At 52.4% G+C, this 25,005-nt stretch overlaps 1 protein-coding gene across 2 annotated transcripts in view; it reads right to left on the bottom strand.

The window, feature by feature from the left end:
* Positions 1–621: 621 nt before the first annotated feature.
* HECTD4 (HECT domain E3 ubiquitin protein ligase 4) overlaps positions 622–25,005 on the bottom strand; it is a 157,809-nt gene continuing 133,425 nt past the window's right edge. For both annotated transcript variants that reach the window (XM_028147247.2, XM_028147249.2), the window contains exons 59-76: positions 24,537–24,742; positions 22,891–23,070; positions 19,453–20,759; positions 18,383–18,590; positions 15,875–16,098; positions 15,628–15,779; positions 13,821–13,927; positions 12,817–12,940; positions 11,592–11,782; positions 10,802–10,948; positions 9,950–10,069; positions 9,263–9,418; positions 7,681–7,784; positions 7,330–7,551; positions 5,189–5,355; positions 4,422–4,617; positions 3,582–3,804; positions 622–2,802 (exon numbers count right to left, since the gene is read on the bottom strand). In XM_028147247.2, the coding sequence (XP_028003048.2) occupies positions 2,666–2,802; positions 3,582–3,804; positions 4,422–4,617; positions 5,189–5,355; positions 7,330–7,551; positions 7,681–7,784; positions 9,263–9,418; positions 9,950–10,069; positions 10,802–10,948; positions 11,592–11,782; positions 12,817–12,940; positions 13,821–13,927; positions 15,628–15,779; positions 15,875–16,098; positions 18,383–18,590; positions 19,453–20,759; positions 22,891–23,070; positions 24,537–24,742 (4,171 nt within the window). In that variant the 3' untranslated portion in view covers positions 622–2,665. The remainder of the gene's footprint in view (positions 2,803–3,581; positions 3,805–4,421; positions 4,618–5,188; positions 5,356–7,329; positions 7,552–7,680; positions 7,785–9,262; positions 9,419–9,949; positions 10,070–10,801; positions 10,949–11,591; positions 11,783–12,816; positions 12,941–13,820; positions 13,928–15,627; positions 15,780–15,874; positions 16,099–18,382; positions 18,591–19,452; positions 20,760–22,890; positions 23,071–24,536; positions 24,743–25,005) is intronic.

Here is a 25,005-nt window from a genome sequence, read left to right as displayed (position 1 = left end):
CCTGTGCACTCTGGAGACCTCAGGGAGTGTGGGGGAAGGTGAGCAGGACTAGGCTTTCTCTGCTTCCTGGAACCCTGGCAGATCCAGGGTGAGCTTCTTCTCAGAGCCACCATGGAAAACATTAAGGAGGTTCTTCAAAAAATTAAATAGAACTACCATATGGTCCTGTAATCCCACTTTTGGGTATTGATCCCAAGAAATCTGAATCATTCATTTGAAAAGATAGGGGTGCCCTTATATTCATTGCAGCATTAGTTACGTTACCCAAGACATGGAAGCAACCTAAGTGTCTGTGGGTAGACATGGATAAAGAAGATATGGTGTAAATGTACACCAGAGTTTTACTCCGTCATAAAAAATGAAATATTGCCATTTGCAAGAACATGGATGGACCTAATGAAGAAATTTCAGAGAACAAATGGATGGTTAGATGGGAGGGGGTTTAGGAGGATGAGTGAAAAAGGTAAAGGGGTTAGGATGTACAAATAGCCACTTATAAAAACAGTCAAATGGGTTGTAAAAAGTAGTATAGGAAATATAGTCGATAATACAATTATGGTATCAGATGGATACTAGATCTGTGTGATCACTTCATAAGATGTAAATGTCTGATCACTATGTTGTACACCTGAAACTAATATTGAATGTCAACTGTAACTGAAAATTAAAAATTTTTTAAAAAGAGTAGATGATCACACAATTCTTAGGGAAAATCAAAATTAGATGAAGATTATTTATTGGTGAGACTTTGTTCCTGTAGTGAGCTTTCTTTACACAGCAATGGTGTAAATAGCATCAAATTGAATGAAAAGTTTGTTAAATGCAACCATAAATAATTATAATAAATACACATCAAGTAACTTTACAGCACATGTGTTTTAGGGCCAAGGTTTAGATCTGTCTGGACCTCAATGTGCTCTCTGGGAGAAGCAGTCATGTTAGCAGCAGGTAACTCACAGCTATCATCTAATCAAGTGATTGGCCAACAGAAGCTTCCCAATCCCCTCGTGGGGAGGTAGCTGACAGAATTCTGAACTCATTCAAGGGATGGGAAGAGTTAGAGGGAACTAAGAATTTAAAAATACAGGAGGAAAAACCACTTCTAATAAATCCAAAGGCTCTTTCATTATGCAGAAATGAAACAGGATCCTTGTCAGGACTACATCCTGCTGTGACCTCCAGTCTAGGGGGCTGTGGCCACATGAGGCAGTGGCCAACCACATTCTCCAGACAGGGACACGGCAGGCACTCGCCTCCAGACACTGATCCTGCATCCAATATAAGTGATGCAACTGGACAGTTAACCCAAGTTTATCTTTTCCTTAGGGGCGGGGATCTTTTCTACAATGGTCCTTAATGCAGTTCCTAGGAATAACAGGGAGGAGAGGGATGCTAACGGCTCAAAAATCCACGTTTCCATCAGGCAGAGGAAGGAGGAGCACATCCTCCTCTCACCAGCATTCACACTCCAAAACCACCTCTCAGCACTCACTCAGAACTTCCAATATTCACAATATTATACAATAAATACAGTGATGAATTCTGTGAGCACTGGCAAGGCCCAAATGACAGTCCAACAAGATGGCATATGCTGCTCTTCAACAAAGTACCACTGGACAAAGACCCAGGTGGGGCACAAATGCAGGGGCAGTGGGTGAGCTGGGGCAGCCCAGCCCTGGCACACACATGGGGCAGCGAGGGGGGTGCTGGGTGGGCCCAGCCAGAGGGGCAGAAGGACCTCCCTTGCGTCTCCATCTGGACTGGAAGGTCTTAGTCACTGAAGCAGACCCCGAATTGAGCAGAGCACCTCAGACAGCTCTTTAAAGTGGGCGTGGGACCCTTTCCTCAGCTCCTCACATCCCACCACAGCGAGGACGGGCCGTTTCTGAGCACAGGAGGGGGAAGGCTTGCATCACGTGTTTTCCTATCCAGTCCGTCTCAAGCACTGTCCCTCTCAACTCCTGGAGGTGGGACGCACCTGCCTGGCTCTGCTTTGGTCGCCTGCTCCTGAGAAGCACTAGGGGAAACGCAGACCAGGGTCCCAGAGCTGACGGAGAGCAGAGATAGTCGGAAGGGATGGGGGGACCACTGTGGACTTTTCCTCAGAAAAACCCAGACCATTAACAAGGCTCTAAAGATGAACACATAAACCTCCCATGTTTGGGTAACTGGTCCCACCATGGAAGGAGGCCTGCAGGAGCCGTGTCCAGGAGAAACTGGCTCCAGGTGGTGGGGCAGGCCTGGCCACAGGCTTGTTTGTGGATGTGTTCTCGGAAGGAATAGGCCTCTGAGTGGGCGATGGCGTCTCATCGCCAACTTCCTGCTGGGTGGTTCTGTGATGTGGAACCATCTAGGGCCCTAGGGCATCAGAATCTGGTGGCCACGAAGGACAGTGTCCAGGAAGATCAAATGAGACACAAACTGGGAACTAAACTACCCTATAAACACCATGAACGGTAGCAAAAGAACCAACCCATCACAAAACGTACAAATACAAAAGGTTAGGTCTTCCAGGAGGCCCTGGAATGTGGACAAAAGTTCAGAAAAGCAAAATGTCGCCAACTCCTCACGCAGGGCCCTCCCTGGAGGGACACGCCTGCAGTGGCAGGCTTCCCAAGCCGGCAGAGCAGTGCCTCGGTGACAGCCTAACTCGAGCTCCCTCCCTTCAGCCACTTAGGGGGTCTTCGCGGTAGTGAATGGCACAACGCAGTTTCTCCAGCATGATTTCCAGAGAGGAGTACTGGGGAAGCTTGATCATGAACATGCACGTCTCCACGCGGATGTAGCGAGAGTCTGGGGAACCTGTGGGAAAAATGGGGGCAGTGTTAGAGGGCTGGGCTGGGATCCCAGGGAGACCTAGGCCTGGCTGGCCCTCACATGGCACGGGAGGTGGTGCCGGAGAAGATTCTGGAGGAGAAAAGGCAGACACACTACTGCTGTCCAGCACAGGCCCAGGCTGCTGACCTGAGAGGGAATCATTGCAGACAGCAAAGGGTTTGTTTTTTAATTATTTTGTTGCATTTATTTTTTCAAAAAATATTTTTAATCCTCACCCGAGGATATTTTTTCCATTGATTTTTATTTGTTCTTTTGTTTTTATCTTCTTTCCCATTGATTTTTAGAGTGAATGGGAGAGGGAGAGACAAAGAGAAACACTGATGTGAGAGAGACATAGATTGGTTGCCTCCCGCATGCCCCCAACCAGGGCCGGGAGCCTGCAACTGAGGCACATGCCCTTGACTGGAATCGAACCCAGGACCCTTCAGTCCACAGGCCGATGCTCTATCCACTGAGCCAAACCAGCTAGGGCTATTTTGCTGCATTTAAAAGTTGAAAGATTAAAACATGTCTAGATTTTTAGCTTTTACAAATATTGGAAAATATATCAACATTGGACCTGTATTGTTACCTGGTGAAGGTCAGGTTTGGGAGGCATGTTACCCTTGGCCTTTCCCCCACTTACGTCTGGGCATTAGTGTTTGGGGTCCCTGATCTGTTGTTCTCCCTCCCTCATGCAGGGCCCCATTCTAATCAGAGAAGGGCCTTCTCCCCACTTAGCACATGACCAGGGAGGGCAGTACCTGCTGTGCCATCTGGAGGGGCGATCTTCATGGGGTATGGGGGCACATGGGCTGTGTCGGGGCCCCCGTCCTTGCAGGGGCAGGTGAACGGGATGCGTTCCTGGTTGCAGGCAAACTTGATGAACTTGCACAGCTCCTCCTGGGCGAACATCTCCAGGGCCCCCCAGAAGAACTCGATGTGCTGGTCCGTCTCCATCAGCCCCACCTGGTACATGGTGTGGGCCTGGGAAGAAAGGCCCCCAGATGTGAGCAGAGCTGGCCTCTGCTGACCCAGGGCCTCCCCAGGGCAGGCCAATCCCAGGACAGAGTGCAGCGGGGAAACGATGGCACAGGACCAGGGCGAGGACTATGAGACAGTGACCGCGAAGTTAGTTGTACCAGTGCTGGTTTGTGTGACTGTGGCCTGGGCACCAGACCTGGCAGCAGGGCTTATACACGTTACCACTCTGACCCCACTGGGCAGGTCCTGTCACCGTTCCCACTAGAGGTGAAGTCACTTGGACAAGGTCTCTCAAGTAGGAAGAAGCAACCCTGGGACACAGGGCCCGGTTGAGGGAAGCTGGCATGGGCTGAAGCATGGAGGGGTCTTGGCAAGAATAGTCCATCAGCTCAGAATGGTGGCTTAAGGCCTGGGCTCTGGAAGCAGGTGATCTGGGTACAAAGTTTGACTCTGCCACTTGCTGGCTGTGTGAACTTGGCAAGTGACTTATCTCTTAGCTTTAGGTTACTCAGCTGTGAGATAGGGTTGAGCATAGCTTCTCCCACATGCGAGGAGGAGGGTGCTGGGGCACAGGAAGTGCTGGGACAGGCCCTGCCTGCCCGCCCAGCCCCAGCACTGACCTTCAGGAACTCGAGGTTGATGTATGGGAGGCCGCAAGTCCGCAGCTCCATCTCCAGAGGGCTGAGCGTGGTGAGCAGCTGCAGGGGCACAATGGAGCCCAGGCCCGCCCGCACGGCTGTGGTGCACTCGTCGTTCTGCAGCTCCCGCAACCGCAGGCTCCGGATGGCGGCTGCGTAGATGTCCTTGTTCTCCCACCTGTGGCGTCAGCGGGACACGGTCAGGGAGGAGGCCGAGGCAGCTGATGGGGTTGCTCCTAGGTGCCCAGTTACCCAGGTTTCCCAGTCTTGGCAGCTCAATGAACTCTTCCTATCCCACCTCTGGTGTCACCCACCTCAGCTGGTATTTTCTTTTTTTTTTTTTTTTTTTTTAATATATTTTATTGATTTTTTACAGAGAGGAAGGGAGAGGGATAGAGAGTTAGAAACATCGATGAGAGAGAAACATCGATCAGCTGCCTCCTGCACGCCCCCCACTGGGGATGTGCCCGCAACCAAGGTACATGCCCTTGACCAGAATCGAACCCGGGACCCTCCAGTCCGCAGGCCGACGCTCTATCCACGGAGCCACACCGGTCAGGGCTCAGCTGGTATTTTCTAATATAAACGTCCTTCTGCTGAAGACAGTCCACCATCTTTCTTGATGCCCAGCGTCCTGCCTCATTTCCCTCCCGCTGGTGAAAGCTGCCTATCACCTAACCGGGACCCTTGTGCCGCTGTTAGACCCAGCCAGCCAGCTTGGCCAGTCCCCTCCGTGCACACACACTCACGCCACAGGGATGTGCCGGCCGCGGCTGCACAGCTCCACCTCCTCGCCCGTCATGGTCAGGTAGGTGAACCGGCAGCAGGGCTTGTTGGGGCTGTCGGGGCTCTCAGTGGCCAGGTGCTGGGAGGCGATCTCGGCGCACAGGGCCTCCAGCTCGATCTCGTCGTTGATCTGGAGGCAGAGGCAGACAGAGGCTAACTGCCCGCCCGCTCCCAGGCCCCCAGGAAGACAACCTCGACCTCCAGATGGGCAAAGAGCAGGCACAGTTTGGGTGGGGGCTACCCTTGGCCATCATGAATGCACGTGGCATGGGCCTGGCCAATCAGAACCTGCCATCAGTTCAGGGTTGGGCCTGTGAGATCCCAACTGCAGGGCTTGTCCTATTTCTGTTCGCCAGCAGCAGCCTCATTCACGGATGTGGACATGATCGTGAGAGGGATCACCTTGTCTTGCTGGGGTCACCTCAGACCAGGTACTGATGCTGTCATTTGAGCACCTGGATTTGGTTTGAAGCCACAGGCTGACGCTCTGTCCACTGAACCAAACCGGTTAGGGCTGTGTACGTTTAGTTTTAATAGCAAGTCATTAAAATTTTTTCTTCCTAAGCTGGTTTGAGTTGGGTTTTCTATCACTTGCCAGCAGAGAGCCCTGACTTAACCCCATCTGTGGACGATATATGGGCTCCTCCACCATCTGGCACACCAAAATTATGTTTCAAAAGACAGCGATGTGCACACACTGGGCTACTGAGATGACAGGATCTGACCCAGCGGAGAATAAACCGCTCCTCTGGGTGGAGAAGGTGCAAGTAGGGGCTGAGCATGCAGTGTCCTGTGCAGCAACCTGCCACCGTGGGGAGGGCTGCAGGCAGCCCGGCAGAAGCTGAGAACGTTTCTTCCTCGGTCGTGTGCCTCCCCCTCCCCGCGCCCCCCCCCCCCCCACCCCGTGTAGTTCTGGTGTTCCTGGTAGCCTTGCCCAGCCCCTTCAGACAGAAGCCTTGCTGGACTATCTGCCTGGACACCTCTTACACCCCTGCCTGCCCCAGGCCCAGGCTGCCACCCAAAGCCCCAGGAGGACTTCTCAGAGCAGTGCCTGGTGGGCACTCACAAATGCCCAGACCATGGGGAATCCTGCTTTGACCGTCTGGACAATCCATCCTCCCTTTTGCTGCTGACAAGCCAACTGCCATCCAGGATCTCGGCTTTGCTGCTCCCTGGAACAGTCTGCCCTCTAGTGGTGGCTAAGGGTTGACTACAGAGCGCCTGGCAAAGAGGCCCTCAGAGGGTCCCTCAAGTTTTGTGCCAGAATCAGCTGACAACCTCCCTCAGCTGAGGTCCCCATGGACAGGCACAAAGCCAGCTCCCCTGCAGCACAGGCAGCTGGCCTCAAGGAGAGGGGTTAGGTTGGAGGCCTCGGCCACACCACCGGCCGTCTCTAACCTGAGGAGAGGGGTGAGGAGAGAGGGCCCCTGTCAGTGGACAGACCTGGGCCCAACTGGTACCCTTGTTCCAGCCAGCTCCCCTCTCTGGGCCTTATTTCTCCCCTGGCCTGTGGGAGGAAGTCTGAGGACAGCCCTCCAGCAGCCCGGGAGCTCCCTGAGGATTGGCCGTGAGCCCAAGGCAGACCTATCTCATGCCTGCTGAATGCACGGACGGCCCTGAGCGGCTCCCACAGGCTCACCAGAGCCTGGGCACCGGGGCGCTGGTCTGTGTGCAGAGAGGGATGGTCAGACACGGCTGTGTCCCTGCTGTCTCTCGTCCCACCGCACCAGGGGAGGGACTAAGAGCTCCATTCCCTCTGCCTTCCCTCCAATCTTAGGAGGCCCCAGAACTGAGTTGTGCTCTCGGTGAGGTCCTGAAAGCTCTTTCAAGTGAAACTGGTCTACTTGTAGCACTTCCCACCCAACCCCTCTGTTCACTCGGGTGCCGGGAACTCTTCCCCCTGTGTCCCTGGGAGGCCTGAAGGGCTGGTCAGGCCTGTGGTCAGGGAGGGAAGCCTTGCGGCCAGAGATGGCAGGCGTTCCTAATGCTCCCTGGGAGATCCCACCTGTCTTTAGTTGGGGCCATAGAGGTGGCAATAAGGGAGGGTCCGGGGCACTGCTCTGGGGCCCTGCTGTCCCCCAGAATAAACGTGCTTTTCACTTACACTTTCGAATTTCTTGACGTAGTTGTACGTGAGTATGTCTGCTTCCTGCAGGTCTTGGTCAGGGTCCAGGGGCTCCCCTACCAGTGTCTTCCAGAAGGAGGGCAGGAGGTCCAGGGGCAGAGGGACATCGGCTCGAATTGCGATTCCCAGCAGCTGCCCCAGGAAGTGCAGCAGCTGCTCCTCCCCATAGGTGATGGGGCTGGGGGTCAGGATGTACTTGCCCTGCACGTGGAGGCAGAGATGGGGTGACTGAGTGGGCGGGGAAGCGTGTCCCAGAGCTGGCCCAGCCTGGTGGAAGGCCTGTGAAAGGCAGAGCTGATGAGGACACACCCTGCCCCTCGGGGGCCTCACCTTGTTCTTGTTGACGGCTGAGCTGGGGCACAGCAGCAGCAGGGACAGCGAGGAGCTCTGCAGCTCTTTACACACCTGCCACAGGAAGTGGCGGAAAGATCCGCCTGCGGGAGGGACAGACGAGCCCTATCAGCCCCGGGGCTCCGCCAGCCTCCCCTGCCCAGCACGCCTGTCCGCACTGGGAACGGCACTCATTGGCCAGCCGGACCGCAGCAGGTGGAGTGGAAAGGAAACTTGCCTGCGGGCTGGGCGGGAGACCCGGGGTCCAATCCTGCCCTGTCACCTACTAGCTGGTGGCCTCGGTCCCTCTATCAGATGGGAACAGGAGTCCTGCCAGCCTCACAGGCCGGTATCAAGGAGTCAAACGCAGGCCCATGGAGGCAGCTCTCACAGCTGCGAGCTCACAGGTTTGCGGGCTTGGCTCCAGGTCCACCTTCTGTGCCAAGAGCAGGGCACCTGTCCACTCAGCGCTGCGCCCGCCCAGGCCCGGGTGCTCAGTGTTTGTTCAGTGAACGCAAAAGCGAATGGATGACGCGTGAACACATGCAAAGAGCACTGGGCAGGGATCAGCTTCCCGTGGCTGCCACTCCAAAGGTGCCTTTGGGTTTCTTGCCAAATTCCTCTCTGTGGCTGGGCCTCCTCTCCCCTGTGCGCTCCTGGTCAGTGCCCCACAGTCAGGGAGCTGAGGACAACTGTGCATGCTTGACCAGAGCCATGTGGGAGACGTGCTTGGGGACAGATGTCAGGGCCTGGCCCTCACTCAACTCCCACGAAGAGGCAGATTTGCCTGCTGAAGCCACCAAGTCCAAGGGCGGGGCTTTGGAATCGGACAGACCTGGGCTGAACCCCAGGTAGCTGCCTGACTGGGGAAGCTACTTAATGTTGAGGTGGCCCAGGTCTGTGAAGTGGGGCAATGCTGGCCTCTTGTGACATGTTGGTGCTCGGAGGAGGGCAGGGGGTTGGGCAGGGGCCTGGCACGTTCTGAGCACTGGGGCGTCGGGGAGAAGGCAGAGGACACCCAGTGCTGCTGGGACGGTGCTCCCAGGCAGTGGGGAGGGAGACGGAGCTGCCCCAGCGGCCTGCCCCAGCACCCAGGTGAAGAGCTGGGCTTCTCCCACCCAGAGTGGAGACATTTCCTGACTGTCTGGGGCTGAAAGTGACCGAAAGGACCACGAGGGAACATTTTCTGAGTTGCTTTTCCTCATCCTTACAGAGTGAAATGACAGAAAGTCCATTTCCGTCAGGGGCTCCAAATGACCTCTCTCTCATGGAGCACTTATAAGCTCTCAGCCCACCAACCCTCAGCCAGGGGCGCCCCTGGGGCGGAGGTCAGTCTGCACCGAGGACATGCTGCCGGCGCAGAAACAGCAAAAGCAGAGGTGCGTCCCTGAGCCCGCCTGGCAGACAGTTCCCACCTGGGGCAGTGCTGGCTGCTGCAGAGCAGAGGATGAGGATGTGGCTTTGACTCTTGCTAATGGGGGGACTCCTGGCAGTTTAGGCTAAAAATCAGCACAGGAAATGTACTCTAAACACGGCTCCACCCTCGACTGGGTGGATGGGGTTTGATGGAGCTGCCACTTACTGGTGCCATGGACCTCCTCCCCAGTGAAGCGGATGTTGAAGGCATAGGTGGGGTCGCCGCCACTAGCCAGTTTGACACAAAGCTGAGAGGATGGCACGGAGGCCAGCTGCCTGGCAGCTTGGCAGAAGTAGGAGTTTTCAGAAGCTCTGATCTCCCCTGGAAAGAGAGAGGAACTGAGAACACCCCCAACCCCGTGGCAGTGTTCGGCCCCTCCCCCATCTCTGCCTGCTTCTCAGCCCTCACCCGGCCCCCTCTCTGCTCTGGGACATCTTCACTTCTCTCCAGTGGTGCCCTGGTGGACTCACTCCGGTTCTCTAAGTGTCGGCCCCTCTGGTCCCTCCTTCTGTCGCCTGGGGAGGTCACCCCCACCAGGCCCCTCTCTGTGGTGCCAGAAACCCGATGTTAGCAGGTCCCTGGCCAACCAGAATGAAGTCTACCTGTCCCACCCTCCCCTGCAGTGGGTGTGGCCAGGGCGAGATGTAAGGAAAGGGTCCCTCCCCCTTCCTCCTGCTGCCTGGAGCTGCAGAGTGTGCTTTCGAGGGGCCTGCAGGCGGAAGCCACGTGAATGAGGATTGGCCCCCAGCCCTGGACTCCCTTCTCCTGGAGGCTCCTCCATGTGTGCGAACTCACTTGTTTGTGAATGCAAGCGCTGCTGTTACACGTTCTGGTCTGTGTAGCTAGTCTTACCTCCCACAATTTCCAGGGGGTCCAGAGTGATCTCAGGCGCCGCGTGGTCAGCGGTCCTCTGCACGGTGGCATTCAGCACCCGGTTCATGACAGTCACCTTCGTGTCATAGAAGATCAGCCCTGACGGGAGGAATTGGAGAGGCTGGGGTGGGGCTGCTTCTTTCCTTCCCTGTTCCGAGGCCCGGTGGAGGCCACGCTGTGTCCTCCTGGACGCCCTTTATTCAGGCCCTGGGTGGGGGCCTCAATGGTCTTGATGCAAGAGACTTGGTTAGGATCTACCTGAATGTTAACTCACAAACCTGTGGACTCTGTCACGCCCAGGAGACACCCATTGGTGGAAAGACAAACCCAAATACATAGTGAACAGAGAGGTTTGCTGTAGCATTTCCTGAAACAGCAAAAATAAAACCACCCCAGTGTCTATCAATAGAGAAAGGCTGTGAATAATGTGAGCGCCGACAGGTGGTCTGTAAGGTGAGGCGGTTCTGTGGATGCCCACAGAGGTCTCTGAGGCAGGTTACCAAACAGGAAATGGAGTTGCAGAACAGAACGCAAAATACACATTCGGATTTTAAAAATAAGACAAAAATGGGTCTATTTGTATGTGAAAAATCTGGAAGGACACTCGTCCGTTCATGGCCATCTCTGGGAAGCAGAGCTTTAACTTGTGTGTTTGCCGAGCACCGAGTAACTGCTCTCGGGTGGACCAGCTGCTCCGGAGGAGAGCTGCATGTCAAGTGTATGGCTGGGTGTGGGGGTGTCATCCTGGGCAGTGGCCTGGATGTGGGCAATGGCCACGTGACACGACATGACACTGTCGGTCAGCTGGCCCTGGAGGGCCCAGGCACTGACCTTTGGCCTCCTTCAGCAGGGCCGCGATGCTGTGGGTGTACATGGGTGTCGGGCGCAGCTCCACCAGGGGCAGGAAGAAGGTCTCCAGCGTGGTGTTCAGGGACTGGAGCAGGGCGAAGCGCAGGCGCAGGCTCTCGATGGGCACGTCTGTGGGGCAAAGGGGGCAGTTAGGCTGGGGTCTCAGCAGAGCGAGGCTGAGACTCCATTTGTGAACGAACTCAGGTGGTCCTTGCCCACAGTGGACTTCATCCCCAATGTGCCTGAGACAAAGGGCAAGGCCCAGGCAGGCCGGCGGGAGGCCCTGGGTTGACTGTGTATTATATTTTTAAACTTTTAATTCTGAAATAACTACTAACTTATAGGGAGTTGCAACCACAGTGCAGAGTCCTGTGTACCTTTCCCCAATGTGAGCTCTAACCCGGAAGTAGGGCTTCTGGCACACTATCCTTTGTCTGTCCGCACACCTGTCTCCTCTCCATCTGGGAGAGGCAGGTGTTGGGACAATTCCTTGCCCACTACTTCCTTCACAGTATCCAGGAGAGAGCGGAGTGTGGCTGTGGGGTGTGCAGGCGCAGCAGCAGCCGGGGGTACACGTGGGGACAGGCACAGAAACAAGCCCGGCCCATCTGCCGACATGGGACAGCGGTCATTTTCCAGGGCTTATCGAGAACGTCCTTTTCCTGTGCGCATTATTCGTGTGTGTTCCTGGTACCGTCCTGGGGGCTCCCCAGCAGGGCAGGGCAGTGCACACGGCGTGTGACCAGAAAGGCATTTCCCCAGGGCCACATACTCAAGAGACAGGCCACTCTGGGGTCGGTGGTGTCTGCGGGGTCCAGATACACCTCGTGGGGGTGGAGCCGGGCGGGCGTGATGGCCAGGTGGCGGCACAGCCGGTTAATGTACTGCACGAGCGCCACGTCCATCTCCAGGGTCCACTTCCGTGAGGCCTTGTGCGCGTGGCGGACATCGATGCAGGCGCACCTAGGGGGCAGAAAGGCGCGATGGGGTAGGGGCTTCTGCCCTCCAGAGCCCATGACACACAGGAGTGAGCCCTTCTAGCTATTACGGACATATTGCTTTAGAATTAGTTAGCTGTCCAATTTGTTCCCTTCCCTCTTAAAGTATAGTTTCTCATCCAAGGTGGGTGATTCCCCTTTCAACAAAATCCCCAAACTCATCTGTTTACTGGTTTTTAAAACAAGTCAGAAAACACGTTGCCCCATGAAGCCCAGGCCCAACTGCAATCCCCTCTGTGCCCCAAGGAAGGTACAAAACAGTTTCTCCACTCTGCAAACAGACTCATAAAAAGCATTCTTCTCGCAGCCCTCCCTTCTCCATGCCCAGCACCTCCTGATGGGGTGAGGGAGCTGGAGGGAGAGGGCAAGGAGATTGTTTTGGTTTGCAAACACCTTGTCTGCTTGGGGCTCACTTAGAACTAGAAAGAGGAAAGCAGATGTGTCTGACCATGAAGACTCAAGAGCAGTGACTTGCTGTGCCTGACAGGGATAGAGGGAATGAAAGACTCAGAGGGACAAGGTTCTTTGGAATAAGAAACCGTCCCCATTAGGGACTGAAATGTATTTCTTCCCTTCCCTCCCCCACTCATATGCTGAAACCCACTCTGACTGCTGTATTTGGAGACAGGGTCTCTAAAGAGGTCATTAAATGAGGTCATAGGATGGACCCTAATCTAGTGGGTCTGGGGCCCTTACAAGAGGGATGCCCTCACACAGAGGACCATTTGTGAGCCAAGGAGAGGCCACAGGAGAAACCAACGCTGCTCCACCCTGATCATGGACGTCCAGCCTCCAGAACTGGGAGAAAATGAATTTCTGTTGTTTAGAACAGGGCTTGTTTTCAAATGGGTATGGAAACCCACTTTACCATATGAAGAATTAGAAAGTAAATCAATAGGCATTACAAATGGCAGAGAGAATGGCTTCACAGGAAGTATTTTCTTGGGGAGGCACCTAGGGGCTGAAAACCCTTCTTATAGGGGTTGAGGGACCTCTTACCTCTCAAAGTGGAGATCATAACCACAGGATAAAATCGCCCTCCAGACACTACGGATGTCTTGCTTGGCTCGGTCAACAACAAACTTGTGAAATCCTTCCAAGGTCAGATACTTTTCCTCTGGGACTGATGGAAAGTGTCTGTGTTAGGAACTTGGTGAGAACTGCGCACAGTGGGGCTGCACAACATGCTCTGGTTGCATCCTCTTTCAGGGCCAATCTATCTAGTTCCCTTCTATCGCCTGTCACTCCAGCCATCTCCACCCACTGCTACCTACATGCATCACCTGACCTTATGGGGTCCCCCAGCCGCAGCCTCATGTCACCTGTCTGGTCACCAAGTAGTGCGGTGCTTTTCTGACAGTCCCTTCTCTCTCTAATCTCAAACACTCCCGACTAATTTTGTGACAATGAGAATAGCTTTCTCCAACTCTGCCTGGGCCTTTAGGAGGCTAAAATTCTAATGTTCCAGGTAAGAACCTTCTGGAAGAGAATTCCCAAGCAGATGTCCAGATTTTACTTTCAGGTACAGTCATCTAGTCTTTGCCTGGATATGATACTAGAAGCCCAGCGTGTGAAATCGCATGGCCCCGCCCACCTGCGCTCACTGCCCACCCACCTGCTGCTGCTGCTGCTGCTGAGCTCGCAGCCCTAACCCTAACCCTAACCCTAACCCTAACCCTAACCCTAACCCCACCAGCGCTGGTGCACTCAGCCTCCTGGTGACCAGTCTTCAGTCATTAAGGCATGACGGGATTACGACCAATGGGTTTTTATAATAGAGATTTCTGGAGCTGCTATTTTGACCTCCTTAAGTTCATGGTCATCAAAGCAGCATTCTGGGCCAGGTATGTCGCCCCAGTGTCTTTGGAAATGCTGCCCCTGCCTAAACTAAAGCCAAGGGCGCCCAGATAGTCAGGCAAAAGCAGAGGTTGGTTCCCGGTGGACCGCACATCCCCAGGAGGAAGCCGCTCCCAAGCCTGCTTGGGCCCACGGGGCTCACTCACCTTCTTGCTTTTTGGTGGGTGACTTTTCGGGGTCCTTTTCATCCGGCTTGCTCTTTTCCGGGGACTTGGGCTTCACAGTTGGCTTCTTCTCACTTAAAGCAGACCTGCTGTAGACCAAAGCACTGGAATCAGAATGCCTGCGCCACCCCTCCTCCTGAGAGGAACGTGAGCCTCACCTATGCATTAGCTCACACCCCCAACTACAGCTTAGGGTTCAGACGGGGCTGGGTTTGAGATTAGCTTTGTTCTGACCCAGAATAGACTACTGAGCAAATTATCAGGACAAATGATATTGTCAAATATGAAAAACGGTGAATAAACACTTCGTTGAAGAAACCACGAGCCACATGTAGCTCCTTACGTTTAAATTAGTAAAATAAAATCACAAGTTCAGCTCCTTGGCCGCACCCACACATTTCGGGTGCTCGCACGTGGCCACATCTGGAATGGCCCAGCCGGGAAACAGCACAGCTCCAGCCCCACAAGAAGTTCTAGTGGACAGAACTGACTTAAAAGCATGATTGATTTATAATTAATAAAAAGACCCCTTATTTTCTGATTATTTAAACATTCCTCTAGAGACTTCTGCTAGGTAACACTTTGCTATCAGAGTTTCAACTATGAGTACTTGGGAGTCATAAGCCCATATCTAAAGAAAATTCTATTAATATGTATGCATATCCACATGGAATAGTATGTAGCCATTTACAAAAAGGAATGAGGCCCGGCTGGTATGGCTCAGTGATTGAGCCAAGAGTTCACCAGTTCGATTCCCGGTCAGGGCACATGCCTGGGTTGCAGGCTCGATCTCCAGAAGGGGGCGTGAGGAGGCAGTCAACTGATGTCTCTCTCTCTCATCGAAGTTTCTATTTCTCTATCTCTCTCCCTTCCTTTCTCTAAAATAAATAAAAACCATATTAAAAAGAAAAAAGGAATGACAAATTTCTTTTTGTGCAAAATTAGTAAAGGGAAACAGCAAGGACTGGCAGTGAGCACAGCTCCTCGCTTTGGGCGTGTATGCATTTGCTTGTGTGTAGAGAGTTCTGGAAGGTTACAGAGGTAACACTGGCTGTCTCAAGGGCCGGGAGGCTTGAAGATGGATGGAGAGAAGGGTGGCTTTTCACTGCATATACTTGGAAATTTTGTACTACTTTAGCCATTTAACATGTAAAAAGAGAACAGATATGCATAAACACAAAGTTATGTACTTATATGTTAATTAAAAGCAGTCTCTATGCTTGGGTAGTTCAATTTTTTTCAATATGCACGTACTCAGTCCTAGCTAGTTTGGCTCAGTGGATAGAGCATCGGCCTCTGGACTGAAGGGTCCTGGGTTCGATTCTGGACAGGGGCATGTGCCCGGGTTGCAGGCTTGATCCCCTGATGGAGGGCCTGCAGGGGGCAGCCGATCAATGATTCTCTGTCATCATTGATGTTTCTATCTCTCCCTCTCCCTTCCTCTCTGAAAGCAATAAAAATATATTTTAAAAGAATGCACATATTCATTTTATAGTCTATGCACAATAACTACACATTATTTGTGTAGTTAACAGAGGTTAGGAGTTTTGAACAAGTCTGTACATCTTAAATGTTTTATTGTTTAGACTGGAGTGCTGTCTAGCCTGCATGGTCCAGATTTTACTATTCTTGTGAATAGAATGAAACGCTCTCTCAGTTGACAAGTCGAGGACTAAAAGGGCCCCAGCAGCAGAGAAGGGCCAGGATGTCTGGCCTCCCAGGAACCTGCCAGGAGGTGGTCCCTGTGTCCCCCTGCGCGGCCCTTCTCCTGGGCAACGAGGGCGCCCACCTGACACTGTTGAGCACGGCCTTGTCCTTGGTGGGTGGCTTGGTGATGGGCCGCTTGGTGCTCACCACCTTCACGGGGTGCTGCTCCTTCCCCGCTTTGCTGTACTTGCTCTTGTCGAACTTGGGCTTCGGCACGCCGTATTTCCTCAGGATCTGTGGGGCACCAGAGGGGACAGGGTCCTCAGGCTCCCCCTGAAGCACACCCTAGGCTCGGGACAGGCACATGCACGACCGAGAGGGGCAGCTACCTGGGTGAGCTGGTCCTCCAGCACCTTCTTTGGAGGCCGGACATTGGTGAAGAAGAGGTGGAGGAGGTTGCCTGGTGTCTGGGAGTTGATCTGCTCTTTGCTGAGATAAATGTCAGACACTTTGATGGGCTTGGCCGGGGTCAGGCTCAGCATCTGCTCTGAATGGGCACAGCTCTTAAATATCTCCGTCAGCACCTCTCGGGCCCCGGGCACCAGCTTCTCACCTGTCACAGAATGAGGGAGGGCAAAACAATTCTGCCGTGAGCGTACCAGTCAGATGCACCCACAGCATTTTATTTTTCATAAACAATTTACTTTTAAGAGTGGGAAAGAGACATTCAGTGGTGATGATGAGCCCACCGAAGCCTCATGTCAGCTCCACGCCCAGACTTGCTTGCTGTAAGGTGTGGCCCTGTAACCTGGGACGGTAGCCACTCCTCTGCACTTGTCCCCTCGCGGGCTGCAAGCAAATGACAAGCCTCCTGGGTGGCAGACCTCAGCGCTCACCCTGGACTCTTCCATGTGGAAGACATAACTTCCATGGGTTTGACCATTTTTAGTGCAAAGTACAAGCTGTTAACAGTTATTACTTATTAGAGAACATGTTTTAAAATTGACACACTGAGCAGGGTTTTCTGATATGAGCACAGAGAAAATACTCATTTTTTTGTCCCCAAACAAGTGCACCAAAAGGTTCTCTCCCCTTTCTTGCAGGGACCCGTCTGCATGCCTCCCGTGGCCAAGGCCCCTGAAGACTGACTGGTTTCTTCCCCCAGCCGTCCTCCTTATCCTTTCTCTCTGGGGGGGTGGCCCAGAGCCACACCCAGGTCGGCCCAGCTAGGAGAACCAGGGCACGAAGGCCTTGCAGGCATCTGGGCTGAGGGTGGAGGGACAGGTGTGAGGAAGAGGTAGTCGAGCCCTAAGAGCTGAGTTAGCAGAATCACAACTTAAAGAATATTGAGAAAACGCATGTGGCAGGAATAAGGCAAATGTGTCACCAAAGACTGAGTACCTTATGTGGAAGGTTTGACTCTAACAGAATCGGGAACTAGAACTAAATTCAGATTCAAAATACAAAAAGACTGGGAAAGCACTAATTATGGCAGAAAAAGACCTCAGGCTTCCCACACATCTGACACTTCCCACGTGGGCAGCTGAAGGGGCGCAATATCCACCAACAAGGGAACAGGCCCGAGAGCGGCCAGGAGAGCAGGACAGCGCCCCAGGCCTCTCAGGCACAAAATTCCCCTAAACTCAGTGATATACATTTTAATGCAGTATTTTAAAAATTAAAATTAATACAAAAATCCATGATGAGCAAATATTAACAGTACTGTACTGAGCCATATTAAAGCCTGTTGCAAAAGGAAAAATCAGAAATATTTAAGTCTGCAAATCCTGTAAAATGTTAACATCTTGTTCATTATACATTAAATTTGACTTTTATGAACATTTCATTAAAATATTATTTATCTAGATTATTAGCTTTTTGGGAGCCCCATTAAATTTTGTGCCCAAAGCCTTACCTAACTCTAGTCCCAATGCTGAGGGAACAGTTCAAAATTTCATGACCGGGGAATAAAATCTCAAACAGTTACAACAAAATTCATACACAGGATTACATTTTTGTACACAAAAACCAAAACAAACTCAATAACCCTATTATGAAATTTCTAACAATATTAAAGCTTTAGAAAAAAGACCATGATTAAAAGTTGAGAGACCAGTAGTAAGAAATACAAACAAGAACACAAAGAACTGTAATGACAAAATGAAAGAAGACAAATCGCTGCCGCTTCGGGAGTGCAGCTCGGCCGAGCGGCTGGCTCCTGGCGGGCCTTCTGCTGATTCAGCTCTGGGGCCCCCGGCAGAGGCCGGGTCCTGGATGCACAAAAGGAGTGGGCAGCCAGAGAGCGTCCACATGCCTCAGCCGCCAGAACAACAAAGAGGAACTTGTGAAAAAGGAGCTGGAACTGTTTCTTCCCCAATAATTAGTTTTACAGGGTGAGGCATTCACTGTCCTCAAGCCCACGACCAAACGATCACCAGCAATGAAACGTACATTCTAGCTCGAGGACAGAACAAAATAAATACACTTGAAGTTGAACAAGGGGGTGCCTGGCTAGATAAAAAGAAACATGACTTGAATGCAAGCCCACATCCAGGTCTGAAGCCGGCTGTGGCGGTGCCATTCCTGGTGTCCTCTGGCTGCCCTCCAGCCCTCCAGCCCTGACAGCACGGAGAGGGCAGGAGGGCTCTCTCTACCTATGAAGATGCACGCAATGAATTCTCCATTAGTCAAGCGATGAACCTCTTGTCCGTCTCCCTAACACCCCGAATCATTTCTTAAGTCTGCAAATCCTAGGAGTGGCCCCAGAGTTCCTCTATGAGACGTTAAGAATAGGGGACATTGGGAATGGGGAAGGGGGATAATTTTCATTCAATTTTTCCCATAAATTTGAAACTGCTCAAAAAAAAGAATATTCATTTAAAAAACCCGTAACCCACCTTTAACTGACTTGTCATTGAAATAATCTTCTAACCCCGGGCTTCCCTGAGTGTCAAACAAACTCTGATTTACTACAGACACAGTGAGAATCTCTTCCGTTGACATTTCCATCAATTCGTCTTCACCATCCAAACTTGACAAACCGATCAAATCATTATTGTTAAATAAACTTGCTCGGATTTTCTCGATTTTGGCTCGGGATCTTATCTGTGTGAACAAAGAAAAGGGTCAGGACTGGAGTAGAGAGTGACCGCCTTCAAAAGGAATGACCTTGGCCTCCTACCTGCCCTCCCTTGGACTCTCCTCATCTTCAGTGTTGGGCAAGCGGCCCATCCTCCCCTGCACCGACAGCACCAACTTTACGGAAACACTTCAACTCTGGCCAGGTCTGTGGCCTTACCCAAAGCCCAGGGACTGGAGTCCTTGCCGGCCTCAGAGCAAGTCCTCAGGAAGAAGGCAGCTAGGTTAAAGATGTGACTCTAGGGAGCAGACCGACCGACCACTAGACGCGTGAGGCTCTTTTCAGGAAGGTCGTGAGAACGCTCTTCCCAGCACTCCCTCTACACCTGATGAGGGAGGACAGTTTTTGCTCTGAGCCAGGGATGCAGGATGTCACAGAATGTAGGGTTTCTAAACAAGGAGGCCCAAGACACAGGTGACATCCTGAAGTAGAAATGAGACCCGGCACCCTGTGTATCACCTACAACTCAGCATCACCTCAGACAAGGCGAGAGCCTGTCCTCACTGCTCACTGAGCTCCCTCCTGGGATGGCAACACCAGTGGGGCCTGAGTTGGAGTGCACTTGATAGAGCCCACTGTCAGGCAAGGTCAGCCCCTTGGGTCCTCTGCCTCCTCCCACTCGCAATGAGCTGGTTTACTTTTGACATCAGACTGGACAGCACTCTCAGAGCTGTGACCTCAAACTCAGGCAATCAGCCTAACAAATCCTTGTTTCCAAAGGCTGCCCCAGGGAGCCCCTAAGTCCCTAGGACATAATACTGGGAGCCTTAAAGAGGCTTGGGGGATTGCTCATGATTTTAGTGGTTGCCTAGGCGTGAGAGCGGTTACCTCCACGACTGCGAAGCCTTTGATGGGGCGCGCCGCGAGCGCCTGGTTGTCCAGGGACGTGACCGTGTACATGGAGCCCATGTCTGACGCTGCGGCTGTCTCTGCGTTGTCCAGCGGCTCCCCCAGGCTGCCCAGGCTGCCCAGGCTGCCGGTGCTGCACAGGGAGATGTCCAGGCTCTCCTGGCTGGACACCACCTGGGGCTCCAACAAGCCAGGAGGGATGGGCAGCTCCAGGCCTGCAGGCAACAGATCCATAGACAGGTCGCTGACTGTCTGCGAGATGCCCTGGGAGCTGCAGATGGAGGCCTGACTGGTGGAGGCAGATGCACTGATGCTCATGGCAGGGGTCAGGCTGCTGGACGTGCTGACTTCCAAGCTGTCCGTGCTGGGGAAGCCGAGGGTCTTCTCTGGCTCGGCTTTCCCATCACTGCCCTCGGCCTTGTCTTTCGGCTTCTTGGGGTCTTCGTCCTGCAGGGGAATGTAGATCTCATCTTTAAAGACCCCGCCGTGGGCATTGCAGGCCTTGCGGATGGCACCTCTGACGATGCCCTCGTCCAGGTGGGTAGGGATTCCGGAGATCACCAGCAAGCGGCTGTGGGCAGTTGGGCCTACCAGGGCCTGGCAGGCGTCGGCAATGGCGTCGCTCGTCACGCCCAGCCCCTGTGGGTCCTTCCTGGTGAGGTGCCGGAGGATGATGAGCAAGGTAAGGGCTCTATGGAACCACAGCATGTCCTCGGGCTTGCTGCCCCCGATGCTGAGCAGCGTGGAGTCGGAGTCCACGGAGCGGGACGACTGGCGCTTCCCAGAGGAGGAGGCCTTTTCCCGCTTCATCTTGACTTTCTTCCTCTTGGACAGGAGGCTGGGGCTCTGTGGTGTCTGTCCTGGGGAGGACGAGGAGGAGGAGGACGAGTCACTGAGGTTTGGGGTGGTTGATGAGGTTACTCCGCTGGCCGTGACACTCATGTTGGTAGGCAGGGTCACTTCGGCCACTGCCAGGCAGCCTTCCATGAGTGCATGAAAGTAGGTGGAGAACCTGCCCTGGTCGGTGGCCACCGCTGCCCCTGAGCTTCCGCAGGAGCTGCCCGAGACCCAGCTCTGGGTCTCCTCGTCGTACAGCTTGTGCAGCTCGGACTGCAGGGCCATCAGCATGGCCAGACAGGGGTTCAGCTGCAGGGCAATGGAGGAGGACAGGCCGGCCGGGTGCTTCCTCTGCTCCAGCGCGTGCACTGTACGCAGCAGCTCTGCCAGGAGATGGAAAACAAGTTCCTTCACGCAGGCCGCCATGTCCGTGGTCCACAGGAAGTTTCCTGAAGCAAATACAAAGCAATAACAGTTACTCATAGAGCACTCACTACGTGCGAGGCTCTGTTTTAAGCACTTCAATGGGTGCAACCCTCACAGCAACCCTGTGAGACAAGTTCTTCTATATCCACCCTCCATCCCCATCTCACAGGTGAAGAAACAGAGGCTCAAGAGCTGAGGGACTTGCCCAAGGTCACAGCTACTAACGGGACAGCTGGGCAGGCTGGCTCCAGAGGCTGTGGCCTTAACCCCCTATGGCACGTGATTGCATGGAGCTGGCTTCTGTGTGATCACATGCCACAAAAATCATTGTTTTCTTTCTCGTAAAGTTATCAAATTGGTGACAAGTCACTAGAACAATGTTTCCTGAACTGTGGGATTCTTAGTACTGGGGGCATACAGTCCAATTTCACCACACAGCACAGAAACACACATGAAAAATCATCCCTTTTCTAGCTGCTTCCAGTCCTCATTTTGTCAACAAGAAAGCCTTCTTGGAGTTGTCTGTTCTGGACAGAGAGTGGGCCACAGGCCAAGAGCCTCCCACAGGGGATGATATTTAGCCAGAATTTCCTAACAGTAACCATCTTTTTTTAAAAATTGATTTTAGAGAGAGAGAAACAACTATGTAGCGTTGAGCTAGCTGCAGGGCCCAGGGGCTGCCCCTCAGTTCACTGAAGTCCTGAGGCCCACTTTCCTCTTTTCTCTACTTTCAACATCTGCCTGACCCTGGAAGTCCTCTGAATCTGTACCTTTTTCTTTTCCTCCAACATATTATAAAAAAAATTAAAAAATAGAAAAATCAAGACTTATACAGTGAAAATGTGCATGCCCACCAGAACACTTTGCTGTACTTGCTTTATTACATATCTATCCATCTGTCCCTGTAGAGCAGTGATGGGCAACCTTTTGAGCTTGGTGTGTCAAACTTCGCCAAAAACCCGAGCATAACTCGGGTAGTGTGTCACTTTGAGGAAAAAACATTATTTCGCAAATGTTTCATCCTCGGCATGTGGCCGCCTCAGCGGCCACGTGTCATCAGAAATGGCTACGCATGTCAGTGCTGACACGTGTGTCATAGGTTCGCCATCACTGCTGTAGAGGTTCATCCATAAACGCATTAGTTATTGATTATTTCAAAATAAGTTGCAGACATTATGTTTTTTTCCCTAAACACTTAAGCAGATACGTTAATTCAAGTTGAATATTTATTCAGAAATTTTTTAGGTAAATTCACATATGGTAAATGCACAACTCTAAAGTTTACCGTTCCATTAGTTTCCCAAAAATGCAACCCCTTTTTAACCTTTTAAGAGTTATGAAGTCATAATGTTGTTTTTTTTAAATATTTTATTGATTTTTTACAGAGAGGAAGGGAGAGGGATAGAAAGCTAAAAACACTGATGAGAGAGAAACATCGACCAGCTGCCTCCTGCACATCCCCCACTGGGGACGTGCCCGCAACCAATGTACATGCCCTTGACCGGAATCGAACCTGGGACCTTTCAGTCCGCAGACCGACGCTCTATCCACGGAGCCAAACCGGTTTCGGCTGAAGTCATAATGTTTGATTTTGCAACATCACTCACTTCCGTGCCATTAACTTTACAAAAGCTTTCACCTCCAAAGTTATAATAATGGCATATATTTGTTTTTTAAAAAATGTTTTTATTGATTTGAGAGAGAGAGGAAGGGAGAGGGATGCAGAGATTAGAAACATCGATGAGAGAGAATCATTAACTGGCTGCCTCCTGTACATCCCTCACTGGGGATCGGGCCCACAACCTGGGCATGTGCCCTGACCAGGAATCAAACCAGTGACCTCTTGGTTCATGGGTCGACACTCAACCATTGAGCCACACCGGCAGGGCTATATTTATGTTTTAAAGTAAAGGATGATAAAATTAATCTTCCTTGCATGATTAGTTGCCACCCCTCAAAACAATGGAAATCTCCTGCAGATCACAGATTTGGAAGCCTAGGCTACCTCTTACACTCTGTTCACTTCAATGGCAGTAACCTGAGAGGAGGCTGTCCCTGCTGGGCTACCTATGGCCACTCCCCCACCCATCTCACAAGCTCCTTCCTCGGACCAACAGAACTCCCCACCCGACCCTGAGGGAGAGTGAGCCTCACCCAGCAGCCCCACCACTTGCAGGAGGACGGATGTCGGCACAGTGTCAGGCTCATCTTCCGATTTCCCCTCGCCGTCCTCTGACTTCCAGGACAGCAGCTGCTCTGCGAAGGCCATGGCCAGTGGGAATTCCAGGGGCAGGGAATGTAACACCAGCACAGCTCCGGGAGGTGGAGACACTCCTAAAACAAGGGCCCCAGAGGACAGCTTGTGATTGGCAGGACCTGATCAAAATAAGCCTGAGAAAAAGGCCTCCCTGTCTGTGGAGAAACAGGGCCAGGAAGCCTGGCCACTCATCTGCTGAAGGCAGGAGGAGCCAGGGGACATCCCTCCAAGGACAAATGGCAGCAATGGGAAGAGGGAAGGATAACATTCCCCAGTCAGGAAGATAACCCAGTACGGGAACAGTAAGTCAGAATTTAAAAGATGCTTCATCGGAACGGTCCCAGGTTGGTACAGAAAGAATCAGCCCTTTGGTGTAGCTGCAATCCTGTAAGAGCATTAAGTTTATACCAGGTGTAGAGAGAGTTACCAGGACCATGGGCTTTGATTGTCTTTTATGATCTTCTGTCACTGCCATGGCCTGGATGGGACCAAAGCTGCCTACAGTGAGAGGAAAAGGCTGAGGCCTGATGCCCTCACGTGCGCGGCACCCACCTCCACGCCCACTGTCAGACGTAAGCAGGGAATCGGGTCCTGGCCAAGTCAGGAAGACCGTGTTGACGGGCCTGCACTTTGGGGTGATGCTTACATGGGAAGGTTTACTTGGGCAAATAGGCTTGACAGAGATCTTCTGTGTTTAACTAAAAAGTTGTAATAACAGCTAGTGTAGGCAAAATACTATGAAAAAACAGACTCTAATAAAGTTACTTAGCAATGACCAAATCACTTGAGAAACATCCTTTCATTTCATTCCCTGCCGATGGGATAGCTCCAGGACTGGGGCTGCAGAGAAGCTAAGGTTCATTTTTGGGGACTGAAAGTTCAAAAATAACTTATAACTGTCTCTAGCAAGCCAGACAGTGTCAGTCTTTTCTTGTCAAACCTACCAAGGAAGTGCCATGGAACTCTAAGCCTAGGTTATCCTTGCCTCAGGCACAGTCAGCGGGCTGTGGTACATCATGCACATGGTCAGTGACAGCTTCAAGATTTACAGAGATGGGGGGCTCCCTGGAGGCTTAAAAAAGATGCCAGGGAGACGAGACCAACCAGGCCTTCCAGCCTGGTCACCGGGCTGTTACCACTTAGATGGGGAACGAGGCCCACGGAGGCCATGCCCAGGGAGCCACATTACACCCGAGAGATGCCGCTTTTAATGAGCACTCGATGGAAGGCAGCTGGGATTATTACAGGCCGACACGAGACTGCTCTGTTGGGTCATTCTAAATCACAGGCGTCGCAGCACACGCTGAGCAAGGAAAGTGAATCCCCACTTAGTCTGGGCAGCGTCTGCCAGGCCTTCCCCAGGCAGGAAAGGGAGCTTTTAATTTCCTGCCTCAACAATGCAGTGCCCCAAGCAGTTCTGTTCTTTACCGAAAAGAAACTGGGACAGAGAAAGGTACGAGTACAAAACCCTTTCCATGGTCAAAGAGAAGGAAAGCAGAGAAAACTTCCGGCTGTCCTTATTACCACGAGCTAACGCACTTACCCAGCTTGATGTGGACCTTGTCTGTGGACAGGATCACAGAAGGGTACTGGTTGGTGGTGGGTGGAGGCGTGAGCCCGGTGTTGGCTGGAGATGCATCCCGTGGGTAACAGACGGCCTCGATGAGGTTTAGCTGCCCATTTCGCTTGACCTTGTGGCCGAGCCCATACACCAGTACACGTGCCCACGGTGCCTTGTACAGAGAGGAGCTGAGGAGGAGGGATGGGAGTGAGGGGAGCCCCCATGCACACCAGGGAGTCAGCAGGTGCTTTGTCATGAAGGAGGAAAGTGAGAACTGGGCACTCGTAAGTCATTCCCACCACATTTCAGAGGTCATTCTTTATAAAGACTAATTTCTAAAACATGCAGGAACTGTAAGTTATTTCCAAATATAGTTAAGCAATAAAGAAAATTTTTGAGTTTTTCGTCTGTCAATTTTCCCCGAATCCATTTTACTTTTCTCTCCCCATCA

This window comes from Eptesicus fuscus, chromosome 23 (assembly GCF_027574615.1).
Source record: "Eptesicus fuscus isolate TK198812 chromosome 23, DD_ASM_mEF_20220401, whole genome shotgun sequence".
Lineage (NCBI taxonomy): Eukaryota > Metazoa > Chordata > Mammalia > Chiroptera > Vespertilionidae > Eptesicus > Eptesicus fuscus.
This window is presented reverse-complemented; position numbering and strand designations above follow the sequence as displayed.